Raw genomic sequence first — 23,070 nt, 5'->3', positions numbered from 1 at the left:
TTTTAGACTAAAAAGACACATTCTTGCATAGAGGTCAGTATTATTTAGTGATTATTTAAAGTAGAATAATTAATCAAAGAATAAACTGTCACCCTTACCGAAACCTAATGACTGACTGATTCTGTGAAAGAGTAGATGTTTTCACAATATTGCTTTACAGAATCATGACACTGTATGGCTACAACAGGCACTGCAAAGATACAAAAATTACAATTCACCATAAAAGCAAAGGAGAATTATAGCCCAGGGCTACATTTATCAAAAGTATTGTGACGTGCCAATGGTTTTTACAATCTACTATCTACTGAGGTCTACTACAATCTACTACAAATTACGCAAATGTGCCCATTTCTATAAAAAAGAAAAAATTGCAAATGCAGTAAGCAACTGATAATGAAAGCATCAGGTTAAGTAGACATTTTATATTTGACATACAATATGAAGAACTATTTAAGACTCATAGTTAATCATTAAAATATTAACACATAACACAGCCCTTTGGTTTCTGATTTTTCTTCTTTGTCCCCTTTTTGTCCTCTTTCAACTCTTCAAACAATTGTTTCAGCAATTCATTCTGATCATCTTGCTCCTCCAGCCTATCACCGAGATCCCAAATCCACTGATCTTTTTGGTATCTGAACTCATTCACTTCTTCTGCTCTTCTTCTAGCATCATCTTTATATTTCATTTGAATCCTCCTCATTTCATCTTCATGATTCTTTTTGATTTGATCACGTTCTGTTTTCTGTCTCTGAAGATATTCCATTTGTTTCTCTGCTAGTTCTTTACCTCTTCTCTCTTTTCTGATTTGATTCTGCATTTTCATTCTCTCCTCACCTGCTCTTTGTTTTTCTTCTTCTAGTTGCAGTGTCATGTTTTTCATTTCCCTCTCATATTTGGCTTGTAATATCTGGGTCTGGATTTCAATCTCTCTCTCTCTCTCTTTCAGTATTTCCTCCATTTTCTTTCTAATGGACATCTCTGCCTCCTCAAACATGCTGTTAGTGAAGTATCGACCCTCGTTACTGTTTTTCATTTCCTCTATCATGTTTAACAGCTTAATCACTTGAGTTTTGTCTTGTTTTTCTCTGTTATTGAAAGCCAGGAATCTGTTTCCACATTCTCTGATCAGTTTCTTCAGTTCTGTAGACTTACTTTGCCTGACATAATCTTCTATGGACTCTTCATCAAGTTCGTCTCCTCTAGTGAACAGAACGATGCTGAACTGAGAAGCTTCATGACCAAAGATCTGTTTTATCAGATCTACAGTGTCTGCTTCTTCCTTGGTGAATCTTCCCAAACTCAACACAATGACAAACACATCAGGTCCAGGTGACGACATAGAAACACATTTCAATATTTCATCCACCACTTGTTCATTTGACAGTATTGTGTCAAAGAGTCCTGGAGTATCAACAACAGCTACTGATCGACCATCAACTTCACCAATTCTCTTTTCACATGCAGTCGTCACTGAATCTGTGCACATTCGGCTGTGAAACTCCTCTCTTCCCAGAATAGTGTTTCCTGTTGCACTCTTTCCATTTCCTGTCCTTCCAATCAGTACAATCCTCAGACACTTCTGATCATCTGCTTCACCTTCAGCACCTGAAAGTCACATTGATAGAAAAAAAAAGACTTATTTGAAAACTAGTGCACAAGTTTAAAAGGATTAGGATTGCAGAAGCTGGATAACAAAAGCAAATGATAAAACTGAACCTTTAATAATTAATTAATGATCTGAAAGAACCATTTCTTATAGGTTTCAGAAACACAGAACCTCTTCGCTCCATGTACATTCACACTTTCTGTTCTGTTCCAAAATGAACTGTCTATGGGTGCATAATTCTAAGCCCCAAAATGTAAGAAACTTAATTACAGTTCCTCATTTTATTACATTTTCTAGTCTAATTCTAAATCAGCACTGCAGGTATGTGCACAGATTTAATGATACTGCAGCAAAAATAAAATAAAAGACAATTTAATTGTAGAATTTGAGTCATACAGATGGTGGAAAATGGTCATGAAAAACTGAATTGGGACTATTTTTTGGCCAAACTAATATTAGAAGTGAGGCACCCTGTGTGAAAAAAAAGGAAGGATCAATGCCGTAAGGGGTGTGTTGTAGTGATGACGCTGAAGCTGTGATCATTTGCCATCTAGAATGGTAGGTGATGTGCTAGTTTATGACTGAATCAGGAAAAAAAAATGCTGTGGAGACAATACATGTCACATTCTGATGTCATGCATCTCTACGGGATCTTTACGGGATGTGTGTAATCAGTGTTCGAACTATACCTTTGACTTTGGGGGAGCCCACTTGTTTTTTTTTTTATGTGTGGGGCGGAGCTATCAAAATAGGCGAGATGTTGGTTTTTGGTGGGGGGGGGGGGGGGGGGGGGGATTTTTCGTGCGCTTGCGCGTGCCTCAAAAGAGGGCTTACAATGACTTACAAAGATACATAACAGCTACAAGTGTATGCACTACTTGCTTTATGCAAGCACTATATAGGATAAATCACTATACAGGATTTACCTTTATTATACTTTATCTACAGGAATTTATAGGTGAAACAACAAACAGCCACCCACAAATAGTCTATAAACAAAGCATCAGGCTGTCTTTGAGTTCACATGAACAACGGTTAAAGTTACTCGTCGTCAGGCTACAGAAGAACACCATAATTCCTCCGTTCAGTTAGGCCTAAGACATCGAGAGTCACGCAGACCTATAACAACACAGCCACAACACATAATTGCGAATAACATGCCTTACCTTAACACAGAATTGACCGCAGAGTCCAGCGTTTATATTTTTTCTACGAATCTTTGAGTTAACATGTACTAAACATGAGTGGAATTTGCACCGCAGCACCTCCACACCTTGATGCTCATGACAAGAACAGCATGTATAGTGATCTTTATTGAAGTGAATTAGGTTTAAATCGCCGTCATGCATGAATGAATGATATTTTTGCAATTTTACACATAATAAGCCACGATGATCACGTTACACAAAACGTCAAAATAACACATTGTCAATATTTTTTGAGACCCCCCAATATTTCACAAATCCCGTTTTCAGGGGAGCCCATGTCTTATTAAGGGGAGCCGAGCTCCCCCTAGCTCCCCCGTAGTTCTCACCCTGTGTGTAATTACTTGCTGAGCAAAAAATCAAACGATCCATGGACAAATCCCAGGACACATTATCAGTGCACTTTCTGGAATCTCTGTAGGGCTTTTCACACACAAAATTATTAACCCTGGATCATTCTAAACAGAATCTTTGGTTATCGTGCTTCATGTTTCACAATTACTTTACCCTGGGTTAACAGTTAATCCTAGGTATTCATGAGCTGCCGTTTCACACGGTGCATTCCTAAATCCAAGGTTAAAGTCATTATTTGCATATTTGCAGTGTCATGCAGCTTTTCTTGCATTAGTTAAGCTGTCATGTCATTTAATACATATTGCCATGTAGGTCCTCCGTGCCTGGTTTAAGCCTCCTAAAATGCACAAAGGCAAGAAAACAAGGACAAAAGAAAAGATAAAGAAAACACAGCAAATTATATGAGTATTTCTTTGAATTTATCTTAAGTGGAGAGACTGTCCAATTTCTGATTGGTTGTCTGTTGCTAAGCATCCAGCAGTAACATTGTAACATCTCTCCGTTTTACATTGCACAAGGCTGGCTCCTCATTTCGGGATTAACACTGCAAAAGCAGTGCTCCAGAGCAGGGTTTCATAACCCTTCATGTCATTTAATACATATTGCCATGTAGGTCCTCCGTGCCTGGTTTAAGCCTCCTAAAATGCACAAAGGCAAGAAAACAAGGACAAAAGAAAAGATAAAGAAAACACAGCAAATTATATGAGTATTTCTTTGAATTTATCTTAAGTGGAGAGACTGTCCAATTTCTGATTGGTTGTCTGTTGCTAAGCATCCAGCAGTAACATTGTAACATCTCTCCATTTTACATTGCACAAGGCTGGCTCCTCATTTCGGTTAAAAAGCAGTGCTATCCCCACTAGAATCTTTGGTTATCGTGCTTCATGTTTCACAATTACTTTACCCTGGGTTAACAGTTAATCCTAGGTATTCATGAGCTGCCGTTTCACACGGTGCATTCCTAAATCCAAGGTTAAAGTCATTATTTGCATATTTGCAGTGTCATGCAGCTTTTCTTGCATTAGTTAAGCTGTCATGTCATTTAATACATATTGCCATGTAGGTCCTCCGTGCCTGGTTTAAGCCTCCTAAAATGCACAAAGGCAAGAAAACAAGGACAAAAGAAAAGATAAAGAAAACACAGCAAATTATATGAGTATTTCTTTGAATTTATCTTAAGTGGAGAGACTGTCCAATTTCTGATTGGTTGTCTGTTGCTAAGCATCCAGCAGTAACATTGTAACATCTCTCCGTTTTACATTGCACAAGGCTGGCTCCTCATTTCGGGATTAACACTGCAAAAGCAGTGCTCCAGAGCAGGGTTTCATAACCCTGGTTAAAAAGCAGTGCTATCCCCACTTCTAAATTACAAGTGTGAATCCTTTACCTGGGGTTAAAAGCAGTGTTCAGAGTGACGATAAACTCACCCACACAATTCTCATCTCTGGATGTTAACTCCGTAACTGACACTTTATGTTCCACTTTAACTTCATGTCTAATACAGTATCTGTCTTCTCTCCTCCAGGTCAGTGCATGCTGCTCCCTCTAACCCCTGGTTACCTGATGTTCTTCATGAACATCGGACCAAACTCAGGGCAGCAGAGAGCAAATGGCTCAAATCAAAAAACTCATCTGACTTGAGTATGTATTAATCTCTGCTTCATCTCTTTCTGTTGAAGTCCATGCTGCAAAATCTTCATATTTCCACAACAAGATCAACACTGCTTCAAACACACACAAGCTTTTCAAAACATGCAAATCTCTCCTCTGTCTCTTTCCACCACCTCTTTAACTGCTGATGAGTTTGCTACATTCTTCACAGTCAAAACTAAAACCATCAACAGTCAGTTCTCAACTCCACAGGCTAGCCACAGGCACAGCTGCACATCTTCTCAGCTCCTTTTCTTCTCTCTCTGAGACAGAAGTATCTAAACTTCTCCTTTCCAGTCATCTTAGCACCTGCCCTCTAGATCCCATTCCATCACATCTTCTACAAGCAATCTCTTCTACACGTCCACCAGCACTCACACAAATCATCAACATATCTCTCAGCTCTGGCACTTTCTCCACTGCATTGAGGCAGGCTCGGGTAACCCCACTGCTCAAAAAACCTACATTAAACACTTCACTTATAGATAGTTACAGACCTGTCTCTCTCCTTCCATTCATTGCAAAAACTACTGAATTGGTGTTTTCAAACAGGTATCATCTTTTCTTTTACAAAATAACCAGGTGGATGTTAAGCCATGGTTTCGTGATTGCCATTCAACAGAGACTGCATTACTGTCAGTCACTGAAGCCTTGTGGATTGTGAAAGCTGATTCCAATTCATCAGTTCTCATTCTGCTGGATCTTTCTGCCGCTTTTAACACTGTCTCACCTATCTCACAGATAGGTCTTTCAGGGATTCCTGGTAAAGACTGAGCTTCTCGTCTTCCTTGTCACTCCAGCTTTACAGCATGATTTCACCATTCAGCTAGGTTCATCAACAATTACCCCATCAAGTTCTGCTGGAAATCTTGGTGTAATATTTGATGACCATCTGATTTTCAAAGACCACATTGCAAAAACTGTTCAATCTTGCAGGTTTGCATTGCACAACATCAGACATATGTGGAGTGGAGTGTGAGAGTGGAGTACATTGTGGCAGTCCAGTGTGTCCAGTTGTTCTGTGGTGGACTATAGTTTGTGTAAATAAGTTTCTGGGTTGTTTATTAACAGTGGCTGATAGAACTTCAATACTGAACAGTGTCTGGAGGTAGTACTTGATCTTGTTCTGCTTGTTAAGTTACAGATAATTACAAGATCACGTTTTGTTTGTATATTGCTATGATTTAAGAGGGAAGCTATAGGGAGAGAGTGACTTCTTCTTTGAATACTGTTTTTGTCCCTGTTTTTGGTACAGTTACGGAGTTGAGGGAAGTTTTTTGTTGTTTATTTGTATTTTCCTTTGCATTTGAGGTAAGTAAGAGCTGCTCCTAAAATTAGAGTCCTGTTCTGTTTGTTGCTTTAGGCCTTGCTCTCTCCTGAGCCATTGCTCCCGATCTCCTTAAGTTAAACTTACCATTTATTTTCTGTAACTAAAACTTAGTTTTTTTTGTATATTGCTGAATTGGTGTTCTCCTTCACTCTGGGACAGAGAACTGAAGTTTGTTTGGTAACACTTTATTTTAGGGTATCTTTACTAGTTGCTTATTAGCATGCATATTACTAGAATATTAGCCATTTATTAGTACTAATTAAGCACATATTAATGCCTTATTCTACATCCCTAATCCTACCCAATACCTAAACTTAACAACTACCTTACTAACTATTAATAAGCAGCAAATTAGGAATTTATTGAGGGAAAAGTCGTAGTTAATAGTGAATAAGTGTTCCCTATTCTAAAGTGTTACCGTGTGTTTTTGTTACATCTTCATGTAGACAAGAAGCACAAAACTGTGTATTCAATTTAGGAAACTTTAATAACTACTATGAACAAGCAGGATAACATGCATGCACATACTCAGAATTATTTTCTTACTCTTCTCACTTACTTCCTATGTATATATCTAACTCGAGAAGCTTGAGTGCCATCTATTGGTGCATTAATGTAAGGACATCACCGTTTTTGCCTTGTTTTTCCACTTGTTTATGCTTTTCCTTTTGCTACTTCCCCTCCCAACCCCCTAGACAGGAGGGGAACATAACAAGTGGGGGCTTGTCACTTTTTTTAAACTATTGGTGACAATTAGAGTCTCATCTATTCGAGGTAAGTCTCCTTTATTCTGTGTTTGGCAGTTTTTGGTGGGTGAGGAAACTGTGGTATCTGTGGTAACTGTGGTACTGATTGCATACACTCTATCTCCTACAACAGAATACTTTGAACATTGTAGGAAGTCTTTTTTAATATCAGTGTTCCTAGGAAGGCAGCAAAGAAAACTATCAAGCAAGTGTTGTATGATAAGCTTGTGGAATCTGGGATTTTACCAGAGTCTGCTTCCATGGAGGCGTAGGAGATTTCACCTGACGTGGCATTAGGAGCTATGTCAGGTTCCTAATGTTGACCCTGTTGACCCTGTGTTGGCAGTCAAAATGAAAGAGTTGAATATCTCCGGATTAAACAAGAGGAGCGTGAAACATTACTTATCAAGTTGCGTGTTATAGAGGCAGAGACTAAACAAGCTTTAAAGTTACGACAGTTAGAGCTTAAAGATCAGGACCTGAAAAACAGGCCTGTGCCTAAAGCACAGTCACGTCCTCCTTCTGTTAGCTCCCCTGCTGCTTTCACTTTCCTTTAATTCCTTACTATTTTAGCTTATGCTACTCTGAGCAATGCCTGGAACTTTGTATCGAGAGCACTTCTTGTGTTTATTTGTCTCATTACGATGAATTGCTTATTGTATTCCTCATCTGTAAGCCGCTTTGGACAAAAGTGTTGGCAAAATAAACCCGGGGTTAAGCGCATGTGTGCAAAACCCTTGTGTGAAACTGGCTATAATGGATAAGGTTTGGTAAAAACAGAAAGCTGCAACAACTGTCACTTGGACATACTTTACATTTAAAACTTTGACATCAATCCAATTCACCAGTTTAAAGTCACTGACAGCAAGCACTATTTGTTCAAGTGTCACGTCCAGTGGTGGATGTGTAGGTTGGTTCAGTGTATTTAATATTTTTGACTTGAATAAACCCGTTTTTTCAGAGTACTAATAAGAAAGATTATCGCTGGCATTTAATATGTATTGATCTGCAAATAAGCAAATGTTTTTCTACCAAAATGTCTATACACTGGAACATGTAGTTCTGTGAGCTTAAATAGCTTACCCTTCACAGCAGATCAAGTACACAAACAAATGACAGTAATTACCTAATTATGGTTTTCATTTAAAATAATCAATGCTAAAATTCAGCATTAGTATCTTACTTTTTGCACCATCAGTTCTGCTCGTGTTCAAATTCTGACAATATCTTGGTTCTTGGTTCATTTTGACCGAATCATTCAATCATTTGTTGACTCAAGAACAGCTACAGTCAGACTGTAAAGGAACCAACCAACAGAGTGCTGCGGATGTGACGCCAAAACCTAGAAGTTCTTAAAATGGGGTTTTTCAATTTATGAGTAATGTGTCTGTGGTAAACATAACTTGACGACCTTTTTTTCTTTTTTTCTACAATGTAAACTGCACACACTCACAGCCCAAAATGTGTGATCTAGATATTTATCTGAAACAACATTTTCACATTTTCAAAATGTACATTGTACATTTTTACAGCTAAACAGTCAAGCATCATCAAGTTACGTTTACCACAGGCCTTATTATTTCTCAAACTGAAAACCCAGTTATATAAATATGAACATCTTCAGGAAACCAGTGGAGATGAAGTCTTCTGCGTTTTTACATCATCCCTGTCATACGATATTCACAAATTGGACAGTACTATTGCATCTCGATTTAGGTTGCGATTTCTTCAGTTCAAAATAAGAAGGAATAATATGTTTTTATGAAACGTAGTGGAGTAAAAAGTATGAAATTTGCTTTGGAAGTAGCGAGGCAAAGCTAAAATTTTCCCCCAAAAAACAGACACATGAAACATTTACTTAGGTATACAGTAACAAAGTAAAAATAATTTGTTCTTATAATTTGTTAAAATACTTCATTATGAAAATCATAAACAGCAAGAACACATTAGTTTGTGTATGAATATTACACACTCACCCTGTAATTGAAACTCTTTGATTTTATTCTCCATTCTCTTCAGTTCTTTTTTATATTTTTCTTCAGTTTCCCGTCTGACTCTGTTCTCCTGAGCTTTCACATACATCTGAAGTGAATACGGTTCAGTCTTCATGTTCTCTATATAATCCAGCAGTTCTGGGATCTGTCTGTTTTCAGGTTCATTTATCCCCATCATACAGTATCGACCTCCACAGAGACTGATTAACCTCTGAGATTCTGGCCTGGATGTGACTAAATCTGTAATTCTTTTGTTAACAGTGAGCTCTGTTATGAAAAGCACCATGAAATGCTCTCTGGAGTCAAATATCTTCTGGATCTTCTCTATTTCTGCTTTGTCTTCATTATTAAGTGGATCATCAGGAATAATCAGGAGGAAAACATGAACTCCGGGATCACAGAAAGACAAACAGCGTAGAGTCTGACGCCTTACGTCATCCTCTGAGAGCCAAGTGAGAGCTGGAAGTTTCACCAGAGTGATCTGACGGCCGTGAAGCTTCTCCTCCATCTGACACACAAATCTAAACTCTCTTTGATGTGATGAGAAAAGTGTTTTTTCATCTCTGAAACATTTTGATACTGCATTCTGAGCTGCATCACTTCCACACAACACCAGGTTCAGATTGGGTTTTCTATGTGACCGTAATGACACTGAAAAACATGTTCGGAAAAATATATAATATAAAATATATAATGAATAATATATATTGAAATTAAATGTTGGTCTATTCCTGACACAAATCTAGGATGGTTTGGATTTTTTATTTTTTTATGTTTTTTGGGGTGAAAGTTAATAAGCCAAAGCAAATGCAGTTATGCATTCATCTGTTGTTATACTTAATTCACCTACTGGTAGGGCGATCACCACTTCCACTCCTCCTCCTTCTTATTCCTGTAACAAAAATAGCGGCAACATAAAACAATGAGCAGGTCTAAGCAGGGCAGTTTCTAGGTGGTTCTCTGTGGTGCCATCAGCCAGAGGAGGCACCAGCGTCATTTAAACAGCTGGATATTTGCAAAGAAAGATGCAATTTAATACAATAATAATGATAGAATAATAGCCTACAATCATTTCTGATCTCTATTATTCTTTCTTTTATTATATCACTTATATAATTTTCAAAATGAATGGCAGCATCAGCAAATGATTTTTCAGCTGACAATACAAAATAAAAAAAGGGTAATGGTTAGGTAATGCCTAAAGCTGTCTCCTATGAATATAATTAAATGTACCTAATCATAATCTAATCATAATTTATTGCTTAAACATGTATAGGGATATCATTACTTACAGGATGTAGTAAATAAACAGCTTGAAAACATTTTATTTTTGCAATTTCATATGGTGGAGATGGCACAGACCTACTTGGTCATGTCCATTTTTTTAGATTAAACTAAGGTGGATATAAAAGATAGGACACATAATAAAAGCCAGTACATGCACTATAACTATATGCCAACAACCACAAATTCCACAGCAATGGAGTGGTAGACCCTTTTTAGTACATTTTAGTAAATAAATCGGCATTTTATTAATGTCAGTGCATTGGCTTTGGTGTTTCTTATAGCATATTAACTGATTTAACACTTTTTTTTTTTGCTTTCATTTCCTGGTATGAAAGATATTATTGAACATGAAATGGAATTTACAAACATTAAAAAAATAAACTAAAATAACATAAAAGATGAACTGTAAATTGTTGCCTATAGTGGGATTTCACTAAGATAAATCACGGAAGAAACAACAAACAAGAAAATGTTAAATATTTTCTAGAATTCTTACCTGTACTGTCCGCCATGTCAAGTGTGCACTGAAGCAGCTACTACTGACACACCTGGAACTTTGAACCTTGAGACACAGAGATAAAACACTATAGGGTTACATGTTTTATTTAATTCCATGGCTATTTACCAGCACTAATCATCACAGTTTCTCCAAATATAAAGACATATTTCTTGAAGTATGTCGTGAAATGCATTTCTCTATTAAATTATAATGAATAAGTTTTAATAACAACAATAATAATAATAATAACTACTGTAAAGTCAATTAAAAAAAAAGAAAAAAAAAAGTTTTATTTTTAAAAATGAGATGAGCAGAAACACAACTGGCTTCCAGCCTCAGATTAAATGAATTGTATATGAAAGAAGACATGGAATCTCTCGAGATCTCAGCAGAGGAGGATTAAACAACTCCACAAGCAGCATTACCAGCTTCACACATTACTAACCAGATTCACAATGATTACTATGCAAAATTCATAATGGATAGAAGCGGCACACATGTGATCAATGAGGCAAGAGCTTTGCACAAGCAAACAGTCTTTAGGGACATCTGCTTTCACACTCTGGAGAAAGACAATTTAACTGTGATCAGTGCAGCGAAATATTTGTTAGGGCAGAAAACCTGAAGCAGCACCTGCACGTTCATTCAAAGAAGAAGCCTCACATGTGTTCTTTGTGTGGAAAGAGTTTTTTACAGCTGAGAAATTTCTGGTGAACCAATCTTATAAGTGTTCACACTGATTCAATCAGTCAGGATCTCGGAAAAATCATTAGAGGATCCACAATGGAGAGAAGCTGCACACAAGTGATCAACGTGTGAAGAGTTTTGAACAGCCAGCAAAAAAAAAAAAAAAAACTTTTCCAGAAAGATGTTTCTGTAACGGTCATCGACTTTTATTTTGTTTTTCCCTGTTCCTGTTTTGTTTCTTGACCTAGTTTTCCATGCTCCCTTGATTCAACGTGTAAAGAGTTTTGAAAAGCCAGAAAAAAAAAAAAAAAAACTTTTCCAGAAAGATGTTTCTGTAACGGTCATCGACTTTTAGTTTGTTTTTCCCTGTTCCTGTTTTGTTTCTTGACCTAGTTTTCCATGCTCCCTTGATTAGTTAATTCGACACGAGAGCCAGCGCATAAAACCGCGACAGAGCCGATCATCGCCCCGGAGCCTGAGCCTCAAGAGTCGTCTGACCAGGTGTGTGAGCCGGCAACATCGCACATCTCCGAGGGAGTTTTGGTGGAGATCGAGGGCCTGGAGGAAAGCCCCGCCCACACTCCCACCGCTGAGGGTGAGCTGCAGTTGGTTTCTGGACTTTATTATGAGGAACTAATGGACTGTTTTAAAGAGTACTTTATTGACTGGGTTGGGGAGATAATTCTAGAAGACAAATAATGGCGGTGTGAGAGGACGCTGACGCAATGTGGTTGCCGCTTCTCCATCAGTGCGTTAAAATTTATTGTTTTTTGTTTTAATGTTTTTGATTTTGATGTTGGATCGGCTGATGTCTCTCGAGTGGTGACTTTTGCTGCCTCTTGACGCTTGGATTTTTTCCTATTCGTCTATTGGCATTTACCTGCTGCTAATATGTGGCCTTCCTGGATTTTATTTGCTTTTATTATGGTTTTATTTTGAGTTTACGGCAAGATTTACTTTGATCACCCGGACTTCAACATGCTACAATACTCTGTTTTGGAACTTTTTCAGTATAAACATTCTGCACCTCTTGCTACATGTGTCCTGGACTGCGCTTGCTACATCTCCTCCGCTGGCCAAAATACGTTCATCGAGGCTCCCGCCAGAATTTGCAAGTAAGCGGTGCCAGTATAAACTCAGAGGCGCTTGGATCGTCGTCATCTATCTCCACGTTATGTTTGTTCTGCAAACGTTTCCTACCTTCAGAAGTCTACTGCATCCAGTGGAGGGGTCCGTCTTGACACAATCAGGTTTGCACATCTGAACGCTCGCTCTATAAACAACAAAGTGGCTTCAATCGGTGACATTGTTGTGGACAAAGAACTGGACTTTTTCTGCCTCTGTGAAACGTGGCATCAGACAAATGACTATTTCAATCTAAAGCTGTGTGCTCTGCCTGGCTACACTTATATAGATCGGCTACGTTCCACTGGTAGAGGTGGTGGTCTTGCTGTCATTTATAGGTCTGATGTTGCAGTGACTGAGGTCTCATTGCCTTGCTTTTCATCATTTGAATGCTTGACATTTGAAATTAATGGTCTCTCACCAGTTCTTGTCTTAAACATCTATTGTCCTCCCAAACTTAATTCTGTCTTTTTTTCAGAATTTATTGAGCTTTTGACACTTGTCAATCTGCCCAGTTATTCTTTTAACGGGTGATTTAAACATTCACGTTGACAACTTGGATTGCAATAATACTGTGAGCTTTATGGATACTCTAGAATGTTTTAACTTCACCCAGCATGTTAACTTTCCAGCACATAAACACGGTCATATATTAGATCTGGTTTGCACTTCAGGAGTAATTATTGAACAACTTGAGTGTACTGATGGTTGTATAAGTGGCCACAAGTTACGATCAATCTGACTCCTTCTCCTTTGCAGACTGTGAAAGAACGTGTTATCAGTTTCAGGAAAATCACTGATATTGATTTTGACCATCTTAGTCATACTATTGGTGACTTACCTGTTATGGCCTCCATTGACCAATATAACGCTGCTTTTACATTTATTCTGGATGAGCTTGTCCCTCTGAAAAAAATGTGTTGTTTCTTTTAAGAGCTCATCTCCTTGGTATACACCTAAGTTACGCCAAATGGAGGCTTTAGGCAGGCAGTTAGAGCAGAAATACAAAAATCTGGCCTAACAGTTCATAGATCAATGTTTGATCAGCATCCGATTTAGTATCATAATGCTCTCAAAGCTGCAAAAGTGGCATATTATTCTGCTCTCATTAGTAGTGACATCTCCAATCCCAGACTCTTGTTCAGAACAGTCAATAATCGTATTAAACCTACTAGTAACATTAATTTTTCCACCACTGAGCAGAGTAATGAGTTTCTCAAGTATTTTACATCCAAAATAGAGAATATTTATAGTGCTATTACCTGTGATGATGCTTCTGAACTTGAGTTGCATCCGCCTAATTTCTCTGGTCTTTTTTTTGTTTCAAGTTTCAATGCTGTTGATTTAGATTTTATTTCCAAACTTGTTTTGTCAATGAATTCAACTACTTGCATACTTGATCCACTTCCTACTACTGTTTTGAAAAAAAAAAACTGTCTGCCAGTTATTGTACCCACATCACTGTTGTTAATGTTTCACTCAATGCAGGCACTGTCTCTCCTGCTTCAAAGATGGCAGCAGTGAAGCCAGTTCTTAAAAAGCCTGGGGATTGATACTGCTGATACTTCAAACCCGTCTTTATACAAACACTGATTCTGGGGCATGTGGCATTTTGGTTTTGTTAGATCTTAGTGCTGCATTTGACACTGTATGTCACAGCATATTATTGGACAGATTATGTAGGAGAATTGGTCTGTCGGGTACTGTGTTAAACTGGTTTGAAACTTACCTCTCAGATCGCACCCAATTTGTTTATATGGGTACTAATAGATCTCAGACTGCCTTTGTGTCAGGGTATCCCTCATGGGTCAGTTTTGGGTCCTGTTTTATTTAGTATATATGTGCTGCCTCTGGGACAGATTATTCAGAAGTATGGCCTGAGCTATCACTGTTATGCTGATGAAACCCAGATTTATATTAGCACTCAGCCTGATCTCACTTCCTCCTCTTCAACTCTCTCTGCCTGTTTGTTGGAAAATAAGGCATGGATGAAACACAATAGTACTAGTAAAACAATACATTTAGAATTCGCAAAATACACACGGATGTTTATGGAAGCAGCAATAACAATCCATTAAAATATAACTTGACAACGTGTTTTATTAATATCAGATACACATAGTGTAAGTAACTATAAAGTTCACACTTTTCTTCTCACAGTTCACCGGCCACTTACGTACATGTATTTCGGGAGAAACTGATACATTTATGTGCTGTAAATCCGCCTGACAGGACTCTCTGAACTGCATCGCGAACAAACATGGTGGCGCCCATCTCACGTTATTGATGAAGATCAAGATAATTTTTTAGGGCTTTTTTAAAAGATTTTTAAACGACAAAACACACTCATTTACACATATTTAAATAAAAAAAAAAAAAAACTTTTCCAGAAAGATGTTTCTGTAACGGTCATCGACTTTTAGTTTGTTTTTCCCTGTTCCTGTTTTGTTTCTTGACCTAGTTTTCCATGCTCCCTTGATTAGTTAATTCGACACGAGAGCCAGCGCATAAAACCGCGACAGAGCCGATCATCGCCCCGGAGCCTGAGCCTCAAGAGTCGTCTGACCAGGTGTGTGAGCCGGCAACATCGCACATCTCCGAGGGAGTTTTGGTGGAGATCGAGGGCCTGGAGGAAAGCCCCGCCCACACTCCCACCGCTGAGGGTGAGCTGCAGTTGGTTTCTGGACTTTATTATGAGGAACTAATGGACTGTTTTAAAGAGTACTTTATTGACTGGGTTGGGGAGATAATTCTAGAAGACAAATAATGGCGGTGTGAGAGGACGCTGATGCAATGTGGTTGTCGCTTCTCCATCAGTGCGTTAAAATTTATAGTTTTTTGTTTTAATGTTTTTGATTTTGATGTTGGATCGGCTGATGTCTCTCGAGTGGTGACTTTTGCTGCCTCTTGACGCTTGGATTTTTTCCTATTCGTCTATTGGCATTTACCTGCTGCTAATATGTGGCCTTCCTGGATTTTATTTGCTTTTATTATGGTTTTATTTTGAGTTTACGGCAAGATTTACTTTGATCACCCGGACTTCAACATGCTACAATACTCTGTTTTGGAACTTTTTCAGTATAAACATTCTGCACCTCTTGCTACATGTGTCCTGGACTGCGCTTGCTACATCTCCTCCGCTGGCCAAAATACGTTCATCGAGGCTCCCGCCAGAATTTGCAAGTAAGCGGTGCCAGTATAAACTCAGAGGCGCTTGGATCGTCGTCATCTATCTCCACGTTATGTTTGTTCTGCAAACGTTTCCTACCTTCAGAAGTCTACTGCATCCAGTGGAGGGGTCCGTCTTGACACAATCAGGTTTGCACATCTGAACGCTCGCTCTATAAACAACAAAGTGGCTTCAATCGGTGACATTGTTGTGGACAAAGAACTGGACTTTTTCTGCCTCTGTGAAACGTGGCATCAGACAAATGACTATCATAATCTAAATATGTGTGCTCTGCCTGGCTTCACTTATATAGATCGGCTACGTTCCACTGGTAGAGGTGGTGGTCTTGCTGTCATTTATCGATCTGATGTTGCTTTAACTGAAGTTTCATTGCCTTGGTTTTCATCATTTGAATGCTTGACATTTAAACTGAATGGTCTCTCACCAGTTTTGGTGTTAAATATTTATCGTCCTCCCAAACCTAACTCTGTGTTTTTCTCAGAATTGACTGAGTTTCTGACGCTTGCCAGTGCAATCTTTCCAGTTGTTCTTTTAACTGGTGATTTAAACGTTCATGTTGATAATGTGGATTGCGCTAATACGGTGAGCTTTATGGACATTCTAGAATGTTTTAATCTCACTGAGCATGTTAACTTTCCAACGCATAAACACAGTCACACATTAGATCTGGATTGCAGGAGTAAACCTTGAACAACTTGAATGTCCTGATGTTTGTATAAGTGACCACAAGCTCCTCACGTTCAATTTGATTACTCCTTCCTTGCAGACTGTGAAAGAGCGTGTTATCTATTTTAGGAAAATAAGTGATCCTGACCATCTTAGATTTACTATTGGTGACTTATCGGTTGTGGCCTCGGTTGACCAATATAACACATGAGATTGCCCCTCTGAAAAAACGTGTTGTTTCTTTCAAGAGATCATCTCCATGGTATACATCTGAGTTACGTAGTATGAAAGCTAAAGGCAGGCAGTTAGAGAGGAGATACAAAAAAAAACACGGTCTAACAGTTCATAGATCAATGTTTGATCAGCATCAAATTGAATACCAAAATGCTCTCAAAGCTGCAGAAATGGCATAGTATTCTACAATTATTAACAGTGATATCTCTAATCCCAGAGTTCTGTTTAGAACAGTGAATAATCTCATTAAACCTCCTAGGAACATTAATAGAGTCCTTCACCTCCTTTGTGATATAAGGTTTGTTGTTGGGGTATACTTTTATTTTACGTCTTGGAATCACAGTATCAACACAGAACTTTATATATTCTGTGGTAGTTTCTGTGGCATTATCCAGGCTTAGCTCCCTAGAGAAAATATCCCAGTTTGTGCATAAAAAACAACCTTTAAGTGTTTCTATGCTGTCTTCTGACCATACATTAATAGTTTTAACCAAGGGTTTATGTTTAGAACAGTGAATAATCTCATTAAACCTCCTAGGAACATTAATAGAGTCCTTCACCTCCTTTGTGATATAAGGTTTGTTGTTGGGGTATACTTTTATTTTACGTCTTGGAATCACAGTATCAACACAGAACTTTATATATTCTGTGGTAGTTTCTGTGGCATTATCCAGGCTTAGCTCCCTAGAGAAAATATCCCAGTTTGTGCATAAAAAACAACCTTTAAGTGTTTCTATGCTGTCTTCTGACCATACATTAATAGTTTTAACCAAGGGTTTACAACTCTTTAGGGCTGTCTTATATGTAGGAATCAGATGAACAGTAGTATGGTCAGAGTTAGACAAGGGAGGTTTAGCTATGGCTGTATATGCATGTTTTAAATTTCCATAGCATTTGTCCAAAGTCCTATTCTTCCTGGTAACACATTTAATGTACTGTTCAAAACCTGGAAGTGCAGTATTTAAATTACAATGATTAAATTATCCAAGGATAAAAATGGGGGCATTTGGGGTGCGCTGTAATTGTTCATGAACACAGTCTGCCACCTGTGTCACAACTCATGAGGTATTACCGTTGGGGGGTACATAAACAGAGCAAATAAGGATGTTACCAAACTCACGTGGTAGATAGAATGGCCTGAGACTTCTACATCAGAGTTACAAATGTTCTTCCGAACTGTGTGCTGTCTGCACCACTTGTCATTTATGTACAGGCAGAGCCCAACCCCTTTGCTTTTTCCCGACAGCTCGCTCCTATCAGAGAGAATGTGTGAGATCCCCTCTATTTCAACAAGACCGTCAGGGATCTCTGGTTGTAACCAAGTCTCAGTAAAAAGCATAATACAGGACTCACGGTACTCCGCAGAGGTAGCGAGCCACTTAGTACCACTACTGTTTCCGGGCAGTAGCTGAGAGAAGCACTCGCGGGAGACCGTTGCGCCCGGTAGCATCGGCAGGGTTGGAAGAATGATCTCCTGAGGGCACTGAGGAGAGACAGGCACCGTGTAATGCGGTGAACGCCGCTCTCAAAAAGTCCTGAGGCACTGGTGTCAGGACTTCTTCGTCGAGGACTTCTTAGCCTCCAGAATAGTTCTTAGATCTGGTTAAGGCTTTGAAGCCCCCGACCCAGAGCACTGTTTAGACCCCTGGTCCTGACGTGGGGGAGCGCGAGAGGCGACACTCTGTTTTTGGGCCACCCTGTCATCTTGCCTTTTTTTTTTTTGGGCCATAATGAATGTGCTTCATAAACACACAGTTACAGCAACCAGAGAAAAGTAATATAAGTCATTAAGACCCAAACTAAAGATGAAACCAATGAACTCACAAACAATATTGAACCAAATGTCATTTAAGCATTTATTAATTTCATATTCTGATATTCCTTTCGTTCATTCTTCGCTGAAGTGTATTTTCTCTAAATACAGATATAATGAAATTAACATTCATGAATCAGATATCAGATTAACAAAGAGTCATGTGATTGAACAGCACTGATTGAGTGTCACAGATTCAGTCATGCTCAGATGAATGTAATGCAGGTGTGTATTGGTGTATCGCAGAGACTATTGCATAACATTTTAGTGTATGAAATTTGACACATCAAGTAAGCTTCTATAAGCAAAATATGCCAATAAAGGATCGTTAATCTTCATTTTAGGTCAGATCTGATTTCATAGATGAACAAGAAGAAAATTCATTAGCAAGAAAAAAGCCCAAAGTCTAAGTTTGATCATTATTGAGTCTCTCACTGAACTCTACACATCTTCTGTTTTGCTAGTGTCCCTGTGGCTCTGAATGCAAGTCGAACGGCTTTCCTACGGCTGATTCTTTTGCTCTTAGCTTCCTTTATTTCACTCTCTTTCTCCTCAGGAATATTCACCATCACATACTGGTCATCAGCTGCTATGTAGAGATGAGCAATGGCACCAAGCAGCGCTTCTCGTCGTGATTCCTCAACTAAACGTCTGTACATTTTCTGCCATTCTGATTGATTGACCCGTTTGTTCTTCTCTTTGAACTGCTTCACTTTCTCACGTAAAGTTTGCTTCTGAATCTCCTGAATGTATTTCTCTGCTTCCTCAAACATGTCATTTGTAAAGTGGCTTCCATTTTCTTCCACCATAGTCTCTATTTTACTGATCAGATCTTTGATTTGTGGGTAACCAGCAGACTCATTGTCCAGACAGAAGAATCTGTTTCCACAACTTTGTACAAGTTCTTTAAGATCTGGATCACTTTCCTGTAGAAACTGCTCAATGGTCATATTTTTCTTCTCTAACTGATCTTTATGAGTGAAGATGATCATGGAATATTTTTCTATCTGTTCTCCAAACACTTCTTTCAGCTCTTTTATTGTGTTTTTCTCCTCCTCAGTGAATCGACCCAATTTAATGACAATAATAAAAGCGTGTGGTCCTGGAGATGATAATGTTATGCATTTACCTATTTCGGTTATAATTTTGTCTTCACTGAGTTTATTATCATAAAGTCCAGGAGTGTCAGTCACTGCGATCTCTTTACCCATCCTGACCGCAGTTTCTGACTGGCACTGTTTAGTTTCAGAGTTTGAACTGATGGAGGATTTGAACACGTTTCTCCCAATTATGATGTTTCCAGTGGCGCTTTTCCCAACTCCAGTTTTCCCCAGCAGAACCAGCCTGATCTGGTTTTTCCTCTCAGGAATCACATCAGTCTCATCTGGATCTGCTGCTGGAGTTGCTCCTGGAACTACAGATCAGATCACATCATTGTGCTGTTTAATCTCAATATTCTCACTAAACGTTAAGATCAGTGTTACATTTACATTTTAAGCATATGTGAGCCGTGCTGGCAAAATGAGTTGGAATGCGCAAGGTGTCATTTTGAGCTGCACGCAAAAAAGTTGAAAATGTTGATTTTGGTCGAATTTGAGGTTTTCACAAAAATGAGTTCATCAAGCCCTCATCTAGCGATCCCAATGCTCCAAATAGCAATCGAAAAACATTGAAACATCAAAAATGATCTTTATTTGTACACCTTTCCTCCATTCGCTTCCGGCAGTGCACGACCCCGATAAATATAGAAATATACACAGAATTGCAGTATTTATGTGTTCACGCAAACATAATCAGTTAAAGTAGCCTTAAGTGAATGTTTGGGGAACTGTTGAAAACATCTGATGTGTAACATTAAATTAGATCCATGCATTACAGTAGGTCTTAATATAGGTTGTCTGTTGCATTAATGTTAATCTAACAATAAAATAAAACAGGTAATCACTCGCTGCTCTTGATTGAGCTGCTTTTGTAGTTTTAATAATCAATTTACTGTATTTGTAATGAACACACTAAAGGGATTTATATATTTGATTATTTGTTTTTCTTCAATGCTTTTTAGGTGTAAAATAAGTAATGCACTGTACACTTGTTTCTTTCTTACATTAGTTCTTTTTTGCATCTCCTCTTGTTTATAATAACAACGATAAAATATAAAAGCTATATTGTGATTATTAATATAGCAATTATTATTAAGAAAAGAACTGGAGGAAAAGATGCAACGTTGCTTGATAATTTTGCTTTGGAAAATCATTGTGAAGGTCTTTTCAAAGAATTCATGTGACCTGCAGAGGAGGAGCCTGACACCCATGTTCCTCATCTGACAAATCTGGTCAATGTGAGTTTGTGTTTTGTAGTCAAGAGCAAGAATAAAGCAGTGTTCAGGGCACAGATGTTTAGGTTTCTCTGACAATATTGCCACCAGAATAATCATATTTGTATCCACAGGCATATGTGCAAATAATAATTAAATCATGTCTCCACAGTCTTCTGTGTTACCGTCTTCAAAAGGTCTAGGTTCATAAAATACAGTGGATATATATACACATGGAGTTAATTCACAGAGTTACCCCTTTCCCATGTCAAGAACACTGTATCAGGAAACTATGTAAGAACCAAAATGATTTCCCCATGAAACCAAATTACAGGAACTCGCACAAAACAGATGCCATGCAACAAAACAATGAAATTCATCTGGAGAAGAGATCTTCAAACAGAGCAAATGACACCACCTTGCCCAAACTCCCTTCCTTGCTCATTTACAACCCCATCAAGAAATTGATGTTATGTATTTATCTGAATTGGAACTGAATTAATTCTGAATTGGCTTCTAATTGTTTAATTATGTAATTGGCATGATACATTCTTACCTGACAAATAAAATGTTATATTTGATTTATTCTGATCTTTTCTGAACTCGTTATTTCTAGTAGATTAAAGTGGAGTCTGGTATTACCACAAATCTGTGTTCAGGATCGATCATATGGACGGCTCAATGAATGGAGCATGGGGCACATCGTCTGAGATCTTTTTCGATTTCTGACTATCACTGCCTGAATATACAAAAACTATGCTTTTTGTTGTGAGCAAGCAGAGCACGGCCAACGTTAAGGTAGATATTTACCCTGCATCCTCTGTCTAAGATCAGAACTGACGAGTTTGTGTCCGTGAGACTCTGACGGGCCGGTGTAAGTTCTCTATGCGATACCGGGTCCCTACACTCTAAAAACCGCTGGGTTGTTTTTTCAACCCACATGCTGGGTTGAGACCGCTGGGTAAGGACGTTGGGTTGTTTTAACTCAATTTTGGGTTGAAAATTGGTCTTGATCAATAACCCAGTGGTGCTGGGTTGGGAACGCAGACGTGAAAGAGAGCATGCACGTCACGTTAACATCGGACGTATCTCGACAACACCAGTGCGAGAAGCCGCCATTTTTGTTAATCCATTGAAAGTCTAGATAATCAGTATTTTCAAGCTTCAAAAATACAGAGTTATTGTAGAAGAAATCCATGCCAATATTTATATATGAATAAATCTTAAATTATATCATAGCGAACATGTCTGTTCAGAAGAAAATACTGGTCTTCCAGACTTGCAATAGAGGACAAAAATTAAGAGAATATTAAATATATGTATTTGTGTTCCAAAAATGTGCAGAGTTGAATGGGTTTGGAACGACACGGGGGTGAATAAATGATGACCATTTTCATTTTTTGGTGAACTAACCCTTTAAAGAGCAGCCCTCCACGTACATGAAAATTTGTGAGGTATGTGAATGTCATGTCTGTTTTAATGTTTCAGTAAAGAAGTAGCTTTCTGAAAGCAATATATTTATTTAAACAATATTACATGCCCTCACACTAGTGCTGCCATTACAGAGACATTAAACAACCACACAAAGTGGTTGAAATGATAAAACTATTTACCTATCCTTAATGATGTGGATGCACCTCTGTCTGAAAATGGATAGATTTTAATTAAATGTTTTCTTTTTTCAAATGTTTTTCTCTTTTTAGGCCACTGATGAAGAACAGGTGGTGACTGGCATGAATGCTGGTCAAAGAGGAGAGTGTCCTGTCCCCCAAACTGATGCAACAGTGGTTTTAAAGGAGGAGACACATGCCTTTGCTGTGCTGCTGGGGCTTCTTCATGACTACGTCAATTATGCTAAAGAGATCATGAAAATTGGCAGCGATGCCTGATCTGTATTCATGGACTATGAAACAAACTGCATGTGTATAATTTGTAAAAAACTAAATGTTAAATGCTTGTTCTGTGTTGTTTAGTAGAAATTGAGTTTACACTGTCATTCATTCACAAGCTCACATTCTTTCACACATATGTTTCTGATAAAAGTTATAATATCAGTGTTAATGTTGTGTTTTATTTACTGTCATGCCATAATAGTTTGTAAATAACTTCATTATTAACTAATTGTACAACTATTGTATAACAGTGTTTTTGTATAATATTTTTATACAATATATAAAATTTACCAAAAAAGTCAAATTTGATCTTAAAAGTTATATTCAACAAATGTTCAATGCTTCATTTATAAACGCTGTAGCTGTTAATGCCCTACTTCTCTGCATTTCTTCTTACATGCATGTTACTTTTGACTGTTTTCTCTTGTTTTAAATACATATTTACTTTTTGATAGTCATTCTGTGTGTGTAACAG

General features: G+C 38.1%; 2 protein-coding genes across 2 annotated transcripts; both read right to left on the bottom strand.

Annotated features, from left to right (window-relative positions):
- Positions 1 to 478: 478 nt before the first annotated feature.
- Positions 479 to 10,687, bottom strand: LOC107566094 (GTPase IMAP family member 8-like). Its single transcript, XM_016251469.1, has 3 exons — positions 10,672 to 10,687; positions 8,871 to 9,539; positions 479 to 1,608 (listed from the first exon to the last, which is right to left on the bottom strand). Exons 1-3 carry the CDS (start codon positions 10,685 to 10,687, stop codon positions 479 to 481), a joined length of 1,815 nt encoding a protein of 604 aa, XP_016106955.1.
- Positions 10,688 to 18,739: 8,052 nt separating this feature from the next.
- On the bottom strand, positions 18,740 to 21,822 carry LOC107566093 (GTPase IMAP family member 7-like). The gene is made up of 2 exons (XM_016251468.1): positions 21,789 to 21,822; positions 18,740 to 19,803 (listed from the first exon to the last, which is right to left on the bottom strand). The coding sequence occupies exons 1-2, from the start codon at positions 21,820 to 21,822 to the stop codon at positions 18,821 to 18,823; spliced, it is 1,017 nt and encodes a 338-aa protein (XP_016106954.1). The 3' UTR covers positions 18,740 to 18,820.
- Positions 21,823 to 23,070: the final 1,248 nt, after the last annotated feature.

Source organism: Sinocyclocheilus grahami, unplaced genomic scaffold, assembly GCF_001515645.1.
Source record: "Sinocyclocheilus grahami isolate Dianchi unplaced genomic scaffold, SAMN03320097.WGS_v1.1 scaffold1046.1, whole genome shotgun sequence".
NCBI lineage: Eukaryota > Metazoa > Chordata > Actinopteri > Cypriniformes > Cyprinidae > Sinocyclocheilus > Sinocyclocheilus grahami.
The sequence above is the reverse complement of the archived record's forward strand: the minus strand, read 5'-3'. Positions and strand labels throughout refer to the sequence as shown.

Bases quoted from the DNA above. Each gene is read 5' to 3' on its own strand.
- LOC107566094 (XM_016251469.1), bottom strand. The intron at 1,609-8,870 runs GTGAGTGTGTAA...TGTGACTTTCAG, and splicing joins CAAAGAGTTTCAATTACAGG to GTGCTGAAGGTGAAGCAGAT.
- LOC107566093 (XM_016251468.1), bottom strand. From the start codon at position 21,822: ATGGCGGCTTCTCGCACTGGTGTTGTCGAGATAC. The intron at 19,804-21,788 runs GTCCGATGTTAA...TCTGATCTGTAG, and splicing joins CACTGGTGTTGTCGAGATAC to TTCCAGGAGCAACTCCAGCA.